This window comes from Aptenodytes patagonicus, chromosome 1 (assembly GCF_965638725.1).
Source record: "Aptenodytes patagonicus chromosome 1, bAptPat1.pri.cur, whole genome shotgun sequence".
In the NCBI taxonomy this organism is placed as follows: domain Eukaryota; kingdom Metazoa; phylum Chordata; class Aves; order Sphenisciformes; family Spheniscidae; genus Aptenodytes; species Aptenodytes patagonicus.
Genome location: NC_134949.1, coordinates 59,740,220 through 59,758,054, shown reverse-complemented (window position 1 = coordinate 59,758,054; position 17,835 = coordinate 59,740,220). Strand labels below are relative to the sequence as shown.

General features: G+C 44.4%; 1 protein-coding gene across 1 annotated transcript; it reads left to right on the top strand.

The window, feature by feature from the left end:
• The first annotated feature begins 8,744 nt into the window (after nt 1-8,744).
• On the top strand, nt 8,745-17,597 carry RASD2 (RASD family member 2). Its single transcript, XM_076338730.1, has 3 exons — nt 8,745-9,445; nt 13,470-13,749; nt 15,289-17,597. Exons 2-3 carry the CDS (start codon nt 13,479-13,481, stop codon nt 15,816-15,818), a joined length of 801 nt encoding a protein of 266 aa, XP_076194845.1. The 5' UTR covers nt 8,745-9,445; nt 13,470-13,478; the 3' UTR covers nt 15,819-17,597.
• The last annotated feature ends 238 nt before the right edge of the window (nt 17,598-17,835 follow it).

Sequence of the window (17,835 nt, the reverse complement as noted above, 5' to 3'; positions counted from 1 at the left end):
ATTGCTGATTTCTGCTTAACTACCAAGGGTGCGAAGCGTTGGTTGACGAGGTTGCATGTGTGAGAGGAAGGAAGTGCCCTTTTGCACCTTCCCAACCTGCTTGTGGTTGCATAAGCTTGAAAGCGCAGAGCCTGAGGTTGCTATGCCAACTTGTGTCCCTAATTCCTCCCATCCACCTCCCCGTCTAAACAATGACGTGGGCCTGTAGGAGCAGGAGCCCACCCTGGAACAATCCACCAGCAGCAAAGGCTTTGCTCCATCAGCGGAGCAGACTGAAGGACTCTGGGAGATGTGTGTGTACCCATGGCCCTCGTGCCACCGACGAGGGACTGCACCAGAGCAACTGTTTTGCAGCACTTCTGCTTCGTTATTCCGAGTGCTTTACCTTTGCTGCTGAATTTGGTTTCCAGTCCTCACTGGCAGCACTGAGCCTGTGCTGTCACTCATTAAAGGAATCGCAAGTGCGGCATGAATCTGTGTGCCTGGTTTCCTTTCTGTAGCATTAAAATAGCGTAAAGTGCCTTTCAAAGACACTGAGAAGGAGGAATCGCTATTTCTGGGTGCTTACATAAACTGTCTTCAAGTGCAAAAGTGAAAAACATTGAACTCCTTATGTTCTTCCCCTTCCCTCTCTCTGAAGAAGGGCACTATATAGAATTATACTGTATGGTAAAAGGGTCAAATCCTTGAGAGAGAACAAAATGCAAGGTGGCTTAGGTCTGTACCGCATGGAAGAGGCTGGCACATGAAGCAGCTGTGAGTTTTTGCATCCTATCCTAATTAGCAGTAATTTCCAGCAATGAACAAATTCTTATGGTTATCCCCTTCCCTTTCTTTGTTCAACCTGCCACATAAATCACAGATCCTTTTCTCTACGCTCCAGCACTATCAGGAGTGGGAATCCTGATGGGTTAGTTTGCCAGTAATTAAATTTGTACCTTCTGTTCATTTCATAGATGCAGTTGCCCTCTGCTTTGAAGCAAAGTGCAGGTCAGAGCCAATGGGAGCCTTTAATAATCTGGTAGTCTCATCTGGCGCTGAAGACGGAAAGTTTTCTTGCTAATTGGACTGTTGTGAGATAATCTGAAGAGGAACAAGCTCCTCTGGACAGAGGGAGGCTGGGAGCATACAGAGTCATGGAGAAGGTGATGGGTAAATTTATACTCCTGGATACGTCCTCTGAGCCTTCAGCCAGAACAAACACATAGAAAACGCCTCAGGCCTGATTTCCTTTGACTCAGCAGCTTGCTTAGTCATTTACACCAGAGCAAGGCTTCCATGTCAGAACGGTAGCTTTTTACATTGCTAAAACTGGGGTGCCAGGCTAGTACAGCCTGCAGCCTGAGCAGAGGAAACATGCTTATGGCAAGGAAAGGCCGGTGTTGCCCTACGGCTTCTGCTGGGCAGGGCATCGGGGCGGAGGCTCAGGGTGGATCGCCCCAGCCTTGAAATCTTGCCCCTGAGGAGGCAGGCAGCAGCACTGCTGGCCCCATACAAACAAGAACTGCTCGTAGCTGTCACTGAAAAATCTGAATTTTCCGGCTTCCAGTTCATCAGACAGAATTTCAGGCAGAGGAACCAGGCTGGTTCAGGAAAATTTTCCAATTTCACATTAACTAAAGGGACCCATTCAAATTTGGCCCCTGTCAGTAAATACGTGCAAATACAGAAACTTTAGCCAGAGCTTTGATTTTTTAGTTAAAAAATAAGATAGTCATTTCGCTGCAGAGAAAAACCTTACCCTGCAGCACCCTCAGGGCTTCTTTCCTCTTACCTAGTTTGTTTTAATCCTGCAGTTTTTAAGTCTGTTTCACGATTTTGAGGACCTGACGTATGTTTGTGGAGAGATTGTAGCAGGCAACACTGCCTTCTAAAAACTGGGCCAAAGCGGTTTTTTTGCTCTGGTTCCTTTCAGGGACGCAGATGAGGTTTATCGACATGTCCATTAACTATACTTCCCTGGAAGGTTTTGGTACTCCGCAGCGAGTGTTTGTTATACACACATCTCTGTGTGCTGTGTCACCTCCTGGCCGTACAGCTGATGCCCGGGACTGGGGACAAGGAGATGAGGACTCTATTTCCAGTCCTGCAGCCTGCAGGCTATTATTTGCGTGGCCCTTTGCAGACAGATACAACTCACTCTGCTCATGCTCTGAACCGGCCAAAAGCTATACAGTTTCTCAACAGCGCCGATTAATTCATGCTGAACAGCTCATTAGTGATGGCTGCTCAGTTTCCAGCTAGTTCGGAGTGTGGGAAGAGGGAGCTCATGTCTGGAGAGGCTCACCCTAAGTCACCTGGGACTAATCGCTTAAAACCTGTATGCACATTCATTTTTTCCATTTGTAAACTGCTAAAATATTTATGTTCCTGCTCCACAGGAGGGACTGAGCCTAGCTTCCTAGATATTTGCAAAACGTGTGGAGATATTAGCAAAAAAGTTACACTAAGAGTACATAGTATTACCATTATTATTATTATAATGGATTTCACTTTGGATCTTGAGTACATGATTGCAGTCCTCTGAGAGGGGGAAACAGAACAAGAACAAAAAGAAATATAAAAGAACAATCTGTGATTCTCACCTGTTCTTCCCTCTAGAATGATTCCATTCACTGGCTTCCTTTATAAATAAAGGTGTATAATATCTCTCAAATCAAAGGAATGAGGCATTTTTCAATCCCCAAAACGTCCTTATTTTCTTAATGAAAGGAACAGTAAAAAAAGAACAAGTGCTGTAATTGCCCAGGTTCTAGCATAGGACTGGTCCTTTAGATAGAGGAGAGCACAGAAACAATTAACCCAGTATGAGGACACAGTGCCCTAATTCACACTGATCATCACCATGTTGCTGTTGTTCTTCTTGGAAGCAACCACAGTGAAACCAAGCGCCAAATAAAACCTGCGCAGGATCAGGCAGATGTAGAGCCAGAGCCACCATGAAGCTTCAGGGTGGCAACCCCAGGAGATCACTTAGTAGCAGACAACTTCGGTGCTCAGGCTCTGGCTCCAGGAAGACAACCAAGGCAATCGTTTGAGCGATCAGCTCGAGGTTGCGCCGTTCACCCACATGGCTTCAGGGAGCAGCAGTGGATGTAGAGAAGCCTGTCTCCCAGACATAAAAAGACAACAGTGTTGGCAGAGTTGTGCTAGAAAGACGTACCTGTAAAGATCATCAGGTTTTACGGGTGAATTTCACCCTGTTTTCTGGAGGCACAGGTGTAGATGGAAGGTGTTGGTGGAGTATGAGTGATTGTGAGAAACCAGATCCTTAGAGAAGCAATTTTTTGCGCTCAATGGCTTGCAAGGCAAGGAGGGCTTCTGAATGGGAGTGTTTATATGGACCAACCTGATCCCACATACAGTGGCCAGACCCAGACTTGTAACTGCTACTTCTTAATGGAGACCAAAATAGAATAGCTGGTCACAGGCAGCATCATGTGTGCTGCAGAGAGCTCTGGCTTGTCAGTCTTCGTTTCATGCATTTTTCATGCATCTCCTCTTGTTCCGATGCCATTTGTTTTGTCTTTGTTTTCAGCTGTATCTAATGAGCCTTCATTGTGCTTTTGATCAGAGATTTTTCTGTGAAGACTTACAGGGCTCTCCTCCCCAGTCCTCTTCATCTTCTCCCAACTGCTCCCTCCCTTCTGCTCTCCTTAGTTGTTCATATTCCCATCACAGGTAAAAATCTTCCAGAGACAATCATCAGAGAGTCAGAACAGATGGTAGAAGGGGAGAAGTAAGGGCATATATTGGGGAGCCAAGTAACAGCAGTGGGGGGACAGCTATAGAGGTGGCCCAAAAGGGATCATTTCCCTCTCTCTCTTTTGGAAGCACCGGGATGGCATCAGCCAGAGGAGAGCTTTGGGGGCCTTTTGAATGAACCCCTTCCTACCAGCATCATCCAGCAGGAGAGACGTGCGTTGGCTTCCTCCCAGGTTATCTGTCTGGACACAGGGCCGGGGAGCAGCTAGGGAAATGGGATGCTGAACAGAGACCGAAAGTCGTGATGTATACCTACGCCTGCTCCTTCCTGAAAGGCTGACACAGCACTCTGTAGTCACTGTCAGGTGGGTGCATGGCTTGTCCTTCCACTCCGGCAGGATCACAGGCAACACGGATGCAAGTGGTGGGGGTCACTTTTCCTCCATGAGGGCCTGGGAGACTATAAACCACCCCCCACCTTGGTATTCACTGAGGGTAAAGAAATTAATTGTACACTTTGGGGTTTTTTTCCCCATGTTCTACCCTGAAACTTTTTTGAATAATGGGATTTTTTTTAAGCTTTAATTTTGCTTCTTAGTAATTTTTCTAAGATGGGGAAAGTTTTAAAAAGTTTCAACAGTGGAATGAAAATGAAAGGGTGCATGTGTGTCTGGTGAGGAAATCTGGACATGCCGTGTCAGTGGCAAAAGGAAAGGAGGGGGACTAGAAATGCAGTCTTTTCTCAAAAATATTTCATTAAAATGTAATTAAAAATTATTCACAGCAAATGCAGCGAGTAAGAGGTGACTTGGACATTTTTCACAGCAAAGCAGTGCTTTTCCACTTTGCAGAGATCTCAGTAAATAATATTAACCCATTTTACACCCTGGGTTGTTGAGAAATTACAGTCATACGCAAATTCTGTGACAGGACTAGGAATGTAAGTCAGACCACCATTTTCTCAAAGGTATGCCTTCTCCAGCTGTATTCTCCCAAGTATTACTGTTCTCACTCATAACTGATGTTCATTACTTATTTTCCCAGTCACTGTAACACCCCTGGAGAGCCCTTCACTGAGTTTAAATGCCTGGGGGGGGGGGTACAGGTAATGCAGGGGCAGTAATACTTGTGGCTGCTCATCTACTTGCTGTTCAGAATATGACTTGGTACCTGCGGTTTACTGACTCCTGAACACTAACTTTTCAGCATCGCTTGAAGGGAGGGGCACCAAGCAGGAGAAATGAATGTGGGAGGGAGGGAGGGAAGGTGAGGGGGTGGAAAAATGAACCTGCTTTACTGAATAATGAGGGGAGTTAAAATGAATGGGAAAAGAGATAGAAAAGCTGGTTTAAATATTTAATCTCTGTTGCATTTGCTTTTGAAGAGGAGACAACAGCTTTGGAACATCTTTTGTCTTGAACTAATTCTGACCAGAGCTGAACAGCATGCAATTGTCACTTCTGTCATTTGCCTTAAGGTGGAGAGAAACAGATTGGTCCTGCTGCATCAGCCCATCACATCAGTCTCCATCTCCAGCCGCGGCCAGTACCTGGAGCTGCAGAAAGTATAAATTACTCGTGACAGTGACACCTCTGCCCCACGAGCCCATGCTGCCCAAGATCCTGGTGCCAGGGTGGTCAGTGTGTGTGCCACCTGGGAGCTGCAACTTTCTTTGGAGAAGAGGAAGCTCCTCTGATGGGTCTGAGGTGCAGTTGCACGCTCCTGTGTCCCACCATAGAGCAAGTCACTTCACTTTAGGTCTTCACCACTGTTTGGAGCCAGGTGATAAGCGCAACACGACAGCAGTATTTTCCCCTTGTCTCTCCCCATTCCTCTGTATATCTTTCTACCCAGTCTTTCCCTGCAACATTTCTTGTATATCTTTCTACCCAGCCTCTCCCTGCAACATTTCTTTTCCCCTTCCCTTGACTTGCCCTCTCAAGTCCTCCCTCTCTGCTCACCCACGGTCTAGGCAGAGCCAAAATAAGCACAGCTGTCTTGTCCACCAGCCACAGCTGCACCATCTGCAGCACCTTCCGCAGAGGAGGCAGCCCCACGGATGAGCCGGCAGGACCCGCACGCCAGCCTCAGAGATGACAGCTATATGTGCTGATGAGCCGCTGCACCAATGAGGTCATTTGCTTTCAGTTAGTCCTATATAAACCATATTGTTCAGTTGATACAACTCATCTGCCACACGTTCTGTTTCTCTTGTCTGTCACACTGGACACCCAGACTCGAGAGCTGCACCACAAGCCATGGCCAGTGTCACCCAGCAAGGCAGGCACAGCCCTTCGTAGCGGTGGTGGTTCTCTGCAGCCACAGCCTGTCATCCTCTGAGACAGCTTTAGCCAGATAAAAACCTCATTTAGGCTTTCTTTATAGATTGGAGGAGTAGGATGGGAAAATGCCTCCAGAGAGTAAATCACTGTAAACCTGGCTTTTAAATTGGTAAATATCTGTAAGCTCTAAGAAAGGCTGATGGTCTCTGACTAACCAGAGGAAACTGCTGAGACTAGGAACTTTTTCTCTTGTTTTGGCAATGGGTTTGTCTCTCTGATCCACTTACTCCCTTTCTAACCCTAAAAGCAAAGAGGTGCTGCCATCCCTACTTCTTAGATGGGGGCAGATATACAGAATTAACATGACTTCTCCACCAAAGCCCCTCAGGAAAAGCAGGGAATTTTGAGCTCTGGTCTCCTGAGCCCCGAAGGAAGACGTGAAAGCCCATTTTTTTGTCAACTCCTGAACTGGGAGCACACCAGAAAAAATTAAGCAAAAAAGAAACAACCCCAAAAGCTACAACAGCATCTCTTGAGCCTCTGAAGGCTCATAGTTAGCAATTATCTTTCAAAGGCTTACTTCAGAAGTAATTTATTATTTTATTAGCTGTTTGCTGAGAGATCAAATAAAGCCAAGCTGCCTAGTCAAATGTGTTCCTATTTTATTTTGATATAATTTGAGGAACTTGACTGGCTAGTTTAAATGCTGGAGAAGACAGCTGAGTGGGAGTTTGGGCTTGGTGAAGCCAGCTAGACAAGAGTTTTGCATTTGGTTTACAAAAGAGCTTGAGTAGGCTGAGATTCCAGGCTGATGAGATGGTCTCCACGATGACTACACTTCTTTTTTTTTTGGCAGAGAACTCGTACACTTGGCATGTGAGCTATAGGGATGAAAGGGGAGTTTATTCTCTGTAGCACTACAGGACTTGACTTCTTTGCTGATTTTTGCAGCAATTCCTCCCATGGCAATGATACCAGGGTGCTGGTTGCTCTGTTTGGATCTAAGCTACACAAATAGTTGACCAGACACCAAAGATGGCAGCTTTTGGTCCACGTTTGATCTGAACCAATGACATTTCAAAAATTTGTCTGAGCCATAAAAATACTCCTTTACTTTTTTCCAAAGAGAAAAGGCTCAGGAGCTGACAAAGGAGTCCTGGTGTTGTGGTCTAAAAAGAGCCGAGTTCATGTCATGACCCATTACCAGTTCACTACCCCTTGGAAGAAGCCAGTGGTATTTCAATGGTGCTGTGCCAAGCCATGCTCTTCCTTCCCAAATCTAAAGTTGTCTGCATTAGGACAAAGCCAGGAGCTGCTGCTTCCCAAATTCGATCAATGGTGGTTTGCCTTTGTGTTAGCCGGGGGGTCCCAAATCCACCTCCTGTTCAGGCCTGACCTTACTGGGAGCTGCTGCCTCTCACAGGTGGTTACAGCAGGACCCTTCTTCTCACAGCCCGTGTTGTGGCTTTCAAAGTCTGCCGGCACAGAGAGACATACAGGCATGTCAGACCACGTGCCTGCAACCACTGCGGCACCCTCCTCAACGGCTGCTGATGGCTGCTGAAGGCTGCTGTGCTGCACCGGGAGCACGGGCGAAGGAGGGAAGCATTATTCTGAGGGTGACAACAGAAGTCTCCTTGTGCTCTGAGGAGAAGGAGGAGAAAAAGCAAAGCATCTCAGGAATTCCTCAAAAGCTGCAGGAATTGTTGGGGGGGTATGGAGATGAAACAGACAAGGTAGTTGGAGGAATCTTTGTGTTCAACGAAGAGTAAATTTGCTCAAAGAAAAAGAGAGAGAACTGTGGGAGTCCTGAAACTATATTCGAATTTGGGAGATCATGCCTCCCTTCCATTTTCTTATTGTCAAAATATCTTGAAAATCTCAAAGTGTTTTTCTTCCTCTTTTTTTTCCCCCCTCTGATTAGGAGTTTTAAGTGGGAAATGCTGAAATACTTCATTTCCGATCTTTCAAAATCAATCTTTTCGACATCTCTTAAAATAGACTTGTAGACCTAAACTATTACTTCAGCTCAAAAAGGAGAAAAAATTAGAGTCAATCAACAGTGAAATAAACTGCAAACACAATTTTTCACTTGGGGTTGAACAAACTCCTTGAAGTCACCCTATTTTTTCTTTGTTTCTCTTCTTTTTCTGACCCTCGGTCCCCCCCACGTTCAGTTTGTTTGACCTTTTTTTTACATTTTTATTACCCAGCTCTAGTTTAGTTTTTCATTTATTTAAATATTAACGAAAGAACAGCAGTTACACATTATTCTTATTTCTTAATCAAACCAACCAGCAATCATAATGTAACGTCTTCGAGGTTGAGGGAACAGGAGAAAGTATTCCATACGGCAAAAGAATTACAGGAATTATGGACAGAAAGCCCCTACTTGGGAAATGAGTCAGTCTGCTTCTGCCTAGCAGAAAAGATCAGCACGGAAGTATAGAGCCTTTAGAAACAGCTTATGAATTTACAGCTTGCAAAGCAAGTGAAGTCTCTGCGTCTCTCGTACATATACGTTAACTCATGCTCCACATATGCATACATACAGGTCTCTGCTCGAAAGACAGGGAATGTGCAGTCTGCAATGCATATGAACTTTCTGTTTAGAGGAGAAAAGAAAAGATTTTTTTCAATAGGCACAAAATCCCACCCCCTCAGCACCCCTCCTTCCCCTGTGTCTGACACTGACTTCAAGGGAGGAGTTGAGCCAATTATCTGTGAGTCCTACAGAAGGAAAATCTGCAATTTGCCAGTAGTTGTGAGAGTGAGAGGGAGAAAGGCAGGGAGGGAAGAAGAAAGACTTAATTGGCAAATGTGAAGAAAAGCTCCTTCTGTCCTAGAAAGAGAATATTTTAAAGCGAATCTCAGACCAGAAGAAAAGAAGCTCCGGGGGGGGGGGGGGGCTGTGCCAGGCAAGACCTTGGGAAGCGTAGGTTCGCCATAGACAACTTCCATGCCCCCACTGCTTTTTCCCCATAGGGTCTGAGGTGGCATAGAGGCAGGGTGGGCCAGCCGGATGCACCCACGACCCTGCACGACTAGGTGTCGCTCCAGAGACCCTTCCCCCCCAGCAGAGCCTACGAAGCACAACTTACAAGAAAAGCCAGTGGGAGTGGGAGAGACTCTGCCTTTCCTTCTCTCAAACTGAGGCTGTGAGGAGAAGAGCTCATCTCACCAAAGGGAAAAGCTACCACTGGTTCCAAGACCTTTCTTTAGCCCATGTCGGTCGCCTGATCCAGTACTTACCATCCATGGGGGAACGCCCTCTGGAGCCCTGCGGTCCTTCCCAATCCTGCTAAGTTCTCAGGAAATACTGGTGAAGAACTGAGCCCAGAGCAAGCAACGTGGGATCCACAGAACAACAGCCTTTTACAGCAGCAGCCACCCCTGATTAAAATTATCAGCTTCATCAGACTGCACCAAGACCCAGGACTGCTCCTCCAAGGAAAGAGGTAAGAAAGCAGCATGGAGTTTGAGATGAAAGTAGGAAACAAACATCCCGCAGGAATGATTGTGGTGTGCATGAAAATTACAGGGATACTAGTAGTGATTAACAAATTACAGGTCTGTTATGCATGGTACAGTTTGCATCTGCCTATGTCCTTTTTAGCTGGATGCAGTGAATTACATTGGGATGGCAAACAGAGACACAAACAGTAGCTGAAGACTGCGGAGTGCAAGAGAGGTAGTTCAGAAGTCTATTCATGGATAGGGAGTGGCAGGGAGCATACCCCCTGACGGGAGGATGGAAACCTAAGGTGTAAAAGATCTAGGCAGGTTAAATAAAGAATGTCTTCCTTAGATATCTCTCTCCAGATGCTCAGGATCAAATTTGTCAGCACCTCACTGGAATTCAAACAAGCACTCTTCAGAGCATGCAAAAGCAGCTGCATTGTCATTCACTCCAATGTCTGCCTATGAAACAAGCAGCGGTGGTTAGCAGGTAGAAGACAACACAGGGAGTCAAAAGAAATGGGGTTTAATGTTGATTTTTGACAGCTGTTTCAGCGCTCTCTGGGCGTATGAGCCTTTCCCTTTATTAAGTGGAGATAACACTCATTGCCTACATTTCTATGATATTTTTAAATCCCTGTGCTGTACCAATGTAAAATACCAATGTAAAGTTTCTAGCATCAAGCCAGTGCATAAAGCAGAAGGTACCACTGGGAATTAATCTATGCTTAAACATTTAATAAACTGGAAAGAAAAGATGTAGATTAAAGCCAGCTGGAGGTTGTTTGTCTCTTCATTCTCTTCTGATTGATTTTGCTTTATTTAGTACATGAACATGTGGTCTCTTTCTGTTTCCTTTCTTCTGTCTTTAATCTTTTTCAATGTATGAGTCCCTGTGCTCCCCTCGACCCCTGGGTGTGAAGGCTGAAGGTTCATTCCTTTTCTGAAGAGGAAAGAAGGCAGATTGTATTGAACTGGAGAAAAACTGGAGCGGGGGGATAAGAAGGGAAAGCACGAAACACAAATATAAGCTCTCCATTCAACGGCATGCTCTGAGTCAGATTTGCAGCAGAGGTGATGAGATGAGTAGCAACTCCATGAATCAAAGTGCTGAAAAGCATCTTTTGACTCCACGTGAAATGAAATGCAGTCAGGAAAGCACAGAAGTCCTCTTGACTGAATGTCTTGACAGGTGGAACAAGGACAACATAAAGTGACTATTTAATACATTAAAATCTGCATGTCCTCACACCCCTTCTTTCCCTTCAGTGCATCTACATCCTTGGGGCAAAGTGTCCTGAAATGGGCACATGTCTGCACATAGTATTTTGCCTTTGACGGGGGTGGGAGGCAGTGTGATTTAATGACCAGAGATGCAACGGTGAAGAAAGGTGGGAAGGAGAAAGAGTTTGAAAGGTAGGAGTCCCAGAGTCTGTTCACGTTTCTCATTTGTTGGACCTTGGGTGGTCACTCAGCTTCCTTGTGCCTTACTCTTCCCCGTCTGTGAGTAGCTGTGGTGGCCATTCCTTCTCCAAGCTGTTCAGTGTACAGTGGCATTAACTGAGGTCCAAAGCAGTGGAATAAATTTCAAGGTGGAGGACAGAAGTGCCTCTTGCACTAAAGGTGCAGAATTAATCCTCCAAGCAGCTGCAGTGACACAGTTCACCTCCTTTGCTGTGTGATGGGAGTTTTTCTAATCACCAGCAGCTCAGTGGTTACCTGCCAGTCAGCAATATAATTTGTAGGATTTTGGCTTGTAAAGCTGCTGGCCAGGATCAGGTCCCCCAGAGTGCATGTTCTTTACAGGACATATAAGGCATTTGCTTAAAAAGCTTAACTGTGCTCACTCCCAGATGCTGCCGCACCAAGTTTTATGAAACTGGTCTTCAGCAGGTGTGAACCAACACAGTCCACTTGCCCTCATGCAGCTACACTGGTCCATCCCAGTCTGAAGAGCTGACTCATTTCTAAATACTGATCCTGGGCTGTAGAGAAGTTTGTAGTTTTTCTCACAAAATCTATCTCCCTGCTTTTCTCTGCCAGCTAAATAAAGCCTGAGAGGGTGAAAGGAAGCATCCCAAAGCAGCTCTGTCACCATTTGTCTGCCCATGGATGCAAGACAGTATTGGACTGGCTACATAGGAAAGGGCAGAGATAGTGTACATGGCAGTGTTGTTTCAGAGACTGAACATAGTGTTTCTGCAGTGTTGGAGATAGGTCCTCTTCTAAATAAAACACAGAGTCCAGTTCAAATACCAGATGTGCTCCTTGCTGTCATTCCCACCACAGCAATCCCAACAGTACCATAACTCTGCATGTGTGTGTCCATCCAAAGTTATGTTCCGACATTACTGTCTGACTCTAACATTATGCTGTCCTGCTCACTGAATATAATTCAGAGTGTAAGCTACTCTGAGGAAAGCATTGCATTTTCTTCTGTGCTTTAGATAGGGCTGAATGTGCTGTTGGTGTGCAGCAAATTATAGCAATAATAATAAATAGTAGTGTTTTGCTGCTGCCTTGGGCTATAGCACAGTGCTTGTAATGATGCTGGATCAGAATTCCAGAGACTTCTTTATTTAGCAGTGACCGTATCTTCACTGCTGCTTTGGTGCTTAGCACATGTTAAACAAAGTAAAAGATTTTAAGCTTTTGACTGAGATAAGTGTCAGCTACATAAAAGCTTGGGAGATAAAATTCACTCAAGGAAAAGATAGGAATCCAGATCTGGACCCAGAAATGATCTTTCAGTGTACATAAAGTACTCGCATTGTAATATTAAATAAACAACACCTAAGTTAAATAAACAGCACAGTGGGAACTTGATTATTCTTTAATAAGACCCTAGTAACCAAAATAAACTCTGTCAAAAATGTGCCTTCTTTGCTGTAATGGTTAGCTTTCCCCACACAAGGGTTATATTTTTCCTTTCAGCACACTATTCATTTGAACTGGTACATGAAAAATGTCTGAGCAACGCCCTTCCCCCCCCCCCCCAAGTTTTCTGCATCTGAGTGCTATGTCAAAATGCAATCTCCAAGGTCTTGAGATTCATTTTAGTTGTCAGGGTTTGGAAATCTTGTCTAATAGCTATTTAAGATGGCTGTCCTTCATCTTTTCTCCTGCTTGTACTTAGCACCCGCAAAGACTGTGACACCCGCAACAGCTGTGTATGCATAAAGACTGAAACTCCTATGAAATCTACATTTCTGCAGCTCCATCCATTGCCAGCCATCCTGCTGCAATGCTGATAATTTGTTGATACGGAGTTCCCACACCACCAGTCCAAACAGCAAGATTAAAATCTGGTTTCTAAAAGGTCACTGAAGGCACAGCTCTTAGAATTTATCATTGGCCAATGCTATTTTGTGGCTCAAACTCCCTGCTTCAGCAATGAAGGTTGTATGGGACCAGCTATTTAAAGTTATTGAGATGTCTAGCTTCCACTGATGTCAAGCATGATTCTTGTTTCTGTCTGACTGCTGGTTGATCTCAAAATGAGTATTGTACACAGCTCCTATTTAGGCAACCAAACAAAGCGGTCTAGGTCCTAATGGCAGCTGCGGTGGATGCAGTATATTGGGAAATCTGACCTCTGTGTTTATGTATCTAAATGAGAACCAAGCTCTACTGAAAAATCTGGTAATGTCTAAGTGGCGCAGATGGTGGGAAGGAACCTGGTGTCTAAGTTGAAGCACAGCTAATAAAATTAGCCCTTAATGTTTAAATGAAATAGTAAATTACAATTCAAAACTATGCTATTTTCAGTGTAAATGCCTTCATTTTTATATGACTTTAAAAGAAAAGAAAGGAAAAAAAGCAACAAAAATAAAACCACTCCCTGGAAATGAGACTGAAAAAATTAAGCATTTCCAGTGAAAAGATTTCTGTATGAACCATTGATCTACTAATGAGGACTGTGCTCCAGAGCACCCTTTGACAAGCTTGTGGTAAGGAGCTGCCCTACTCCATCCTCCATCTAGTTTCTGGTCTTTCCTCCAACTCTGCCATTTCCTCTTTCAGGACCAAGCAATGATGAAGACCATGTCCGGTGGAAACTGCACCCTGAATGTGCCAGCCAAGAACTCTTACCGCATGGTAGTGCTGGGAGCCTCCAGGGTGGGGAAAAGCTCCATTGTCTCACGCTTTCTCAATGGCCGGTTTGAAGACCAGTACACTCCCACCATTGAGGATTTTCATCGCAAGGTCTACAACATCCGGGGAGACATGTATCAGCTGGACATCCTGGACACCTCCGGGAATCACCCTTTCCCTGCCATGAGGAGGCTTTCCATCCTGACAGGTAAGAAGTGGGGGGAAGTCTGCAGATGGGGAACGATGGGTGAAAGATCATAATGATAGACATTAGCTTGAAAACTGTAGCCTGGAGATGACTCTTTCTTGGGAGGTAGCTAAACAGACTGCTTGATTTTTTGCAAGATGCACTTCTCTAGAGAGATATTTCCTGACCGGGATGCTCCAGGCACTATAAAGGGTGCATCAGCCACAGAGGAGAAGTCCACTGGGTGAAGGTCTGAAATTGAGATTTCCCCCTAGTTTATTTCCCTCCTACCTTCCCCTCCTGCTCCATATTTTTTTATTGCAGTCACAAATGAATGGCTGAATAAAATCTCATGGGCATAAAGAACAGCAAGGGACAAAATAAGTGTGTCATTATAAGACACAAGCAGTGAAAAACAAATGTAAAAAGCACAGGAAGGGAATTCAAACCAAGAAAATCTCAAAGATTTTTTTTTTCCTAAAATTTCCAGCCTGATTCCCTTGATTTGATATTCCAGTAAAAGGACAGCTCTACTTTTACGCTTTTTCCTTAGCCTATGGTTATTCAAATGAATTAAAGAGGAAAAAGGGAAAACATTGAGCTCATTTTGTACATTCTCATTGTCAAGCAGTTCCTGTTGTGAGCTAAGATGTGTTCTCTAACTGTGAAAGTGACAGTGGAGATATATTCAGCCATAGCTCACAACAAACCTACTTTCTGGATTTGCTATCTACCTTTCTAGCTAGCCAGTGAAACGTGACATTCACATCTGACCAGGCTAATGTCCACATTCAGTGAGGTCCTAGGGCCAGTTTCTGGGATGTGGATGTGAGCTTTTGTCCCTGAAAGCTCTCTTAGCACGTTCCACATGAATGTCATTCAACAGGCAATGGTTTGTGTTACTTTATATTTGCAAAAGGAATTGTAAGTCAGGAAATGTCAAAAGGAAATGCCAGGGGATCTGTGTCATTTATGTATTTCTTTTTTTCCATGGTCTGTTTTCTCTTGAGCAAATGAAACGACAGCAGAGCACTGCACATTGGGAAACCTCTCATTCCTGACTTAGGCGTTCAGGACTGACTAGCTGTAAATCTTCAGTTCAGGTGTTGCTTCTTGTACTGTGTAATCAAAAGGCCAAGGCTGAGTGGCTACTAGCTCTCCATTCTTCCTGGTGTCAGAACAGGCTCTGTTTTACACAGAGATACAAACAAAAGGAAGAAAAAAGATAAGCAATGCAGTAGAGCTGAGATAGAAACATGTTTACAAAAGAGAGTACAAATGGGCAATAATTTGCAAGTCCAGTGCAACCTAGGAACACACAGTCGGATATGGCTGAAGTAACATCATAGCCAAAAGTCTTTTCCATAGCACTACAGAAAGGAGTGGGGAGTTGAATTAGAAGAATTGGAACTAAATTACAGCTTAATTAACAGATTCAAAAGGACCAAACAAAAAATATGGGGAAGAGATGGCAAAAAAAACCTACTGCTTTTTGAAAATTAGCACCTCTGACACAGGTTGCAACCAACAAGCCTTTACAGTGTCCTTTTTTAATTGCAGGGGATGTTTTCATCCTGGTATTCAGCTTGGACAACAGAGAATCCTTTGATGAGGTCAAGAGGCTCCAGAAACAGATCCTTGAGGTCAAATCCTGCCTGAAAAACAAGACCAAGGAATCAGCTGACCTCCCCATGGTGATCTGTGGCAACAAAAATGACCACAGTGAAATCTTCCGTAAGGTACGCTCAGATGAAGGTGAGAACCTTGTCTCCAGTGATGAAAACTGCGCTTACTTTGAAGTTTCAGCCAAGAAGAACACCAATGTGGATGAGATGTTCTATGTCCTCTTCAGCATGGCCAAGCTACCTCATGAGATGAGCCCTGCCCTCCACAGGAAAATCTCCATCCAGTATGGTGACACCTTCCAACAGAAATCTTTCCGGATGCGCCGAGTCAAGGACATGGACGCCTACGGCATGATTTCTCCCTTCGCTCGCCGGCCAAGCGTCAACAGTGACCTGAAGTATATCAAATCGAAAGTTCTCAGGGAAGGTCAGTCAAGGGAGAGGGAGAAATGCACGATCCAGTGAAGGGGGCTTGCACTTCTATCTGAAGTCATCATCCACATGCAGTGCCTTAAAGAAAAACAGTCTGTGGAAGCACAGAATGGGCTCATGGGGTTCATCAAGAAAACCCGACATGGAGAAAGGATAACTCTTCCTGCAGATTCTGCTGAGTCACGAATGTAAATAACATCGTCTTTGTAAATGACTGGGAAAAATCATATGCCTGAGACATGAGTGCATTTCTCTGTCTTTGTAATGTAGTTCCTCTTCATTCCCCTTTTTGTTTAAAGAATACAGACCTGAGAAGTAAAGAAATTTCAACCTCATCCTTACAAAGAAAGTAGATAAAAAATGCACAGAAGGCATTAACAGTTACCCAGCATGCAGCTCTTGCTAAGAGAGGAGGTTATGTGTGTGCGTGTGTGTATCTCTATGTGTCTGTGTGTATGTGTGCATGCATGCGTGGAGCACTCTTTTAAAAAAATGGGACTTGCATTTCAAAGGGCAACAATCTTATTGAGGTTTCCCAGACTGGGAGTGGACTCTATATATGGACACATGACTCTTAACTCGCTTCTGAGGGGACCTGCACTAAGATCTTGATTTTATGTTTGCTGGGACAGTTATCATTTGACATCAACACGAATGTTGTTTTGTATTATAGATTTTATTTGGGATTTGGTTTTTTAATTGTCTGGGGGTGGGTTCTTAGCAAAATCAGATGGCAAGTGCATTTCATATCAAAACAGTGTCTACTTTCTAGCAGTGAAAGGTGGTTTTCATCTGTAAAACTATGTAATATGTACATTGATTGAAAGTGAAACTGTTCTGCAAAAAGCCAATACATTTGACTGCTTTGCAAGCCCGGTGTGATATTGTTTCTCAAAGCAGCCACACCAGCTCTGAATACTGTAGTACAAATGCCACCCTTTGCCTTGCTGGCCACCGAAGCAATGGTTCCTTCCTCTGCCTGTATCAAATGAGACTGTCCAGATTCATATGTTGGCTTAGACCACTTCAGAAGCAGGGTTGGGTTTTACTTCAAAATTAAGAACTGAAGGGTTGTAGGGCCAGCTCCATCATATTTCTTCTGTTAACATGTCTCTAGTCATTTTGTTCATGGTTTTCCCTGTTGTCTGATAAAGGTTGCCTTGTTGGAAACCTTTGCACTGCAGAAGTCCTTCAGAACAGAAGCTTTGTGCTGGCTGTCCAAACAGGGCTGAACTGGCTGGCCAGATAAATCTGGGGCCATCCATTTACTTCTTCCCTTTCTCAGCCCAGTCTTCAGTTCTCTCCCTGTTCTGCTTCTGGCTTTGTTGTTCGATGTGCTCCTGTATGCCCTCAAAGCCAAATATGTGAGCTTGCCACTCTCGCTGACTGGAATGAGATGTGTGCACACATAACTGTGGGCAAAGCATAGCCCCAAGACTGTACACAACAGTAGAGTATATATGTTATATATACCTCAGAACAACCTTCAGATATCTTGTCCCTCCCTCACCCTCAAATTCTGTTCTTGGCTGTATCTGCCTTGCTGTGTCCTGGGCAGAGCTGTGAGCTAGTTCATGTTATAATTTGACAGGAAACCAAGAATGATGGTTGTATGTAAAAATTAGCCTCTGGGACTCAAAATCCCATATTCCTTTATCAGCTCCACCCTTCATTGGTACTGTATATTGACTGGTAAAATACACTGTTCTTTTATTCCTGTTGCCAGGGCAGCACCGTTCAGACCATGCCCCCCTCCCTATCTATAAATATGTACATCGTTTATGATTAAACCTGTTTTATTAATTACTTCAATTTACTGTGTCCTGGACCTTTTTTACTTTATTCAAGAATAATGAGGAAGGTCCTATTTTTTTGTCGTGCAGGTGGACCTAGGCAAGTGAGTTGTGGGTTGAGAGCCCTGATGAGATCTCCAGTAAGTTCTGGAAGAGCCTTTTACGTCCTCCAGACACCAGGGGCTACACATTTGTCTGTTTGGAACAGAACTGTGTCTATACCTACATATTTCTATCTATCTATCTATCTGAACATC

Bases quoted from the DNA above. Each gene is read 5' to 3' on its own strand.
- RASD2 (XM_076338730.1), top strand. From the start codon at position 13,479: ATGATGAAGACCATGTCCGGTGGAAACTGCACCCTGAATGTGCCAGCC. The intron at 13,750-15,288 runs GTAAGAAGTGGG...TTTTAATTGCAG, and splicing joins GAGGCTTTCCATCCTGACAG to GGGATGTTTTCATCCTGGTA.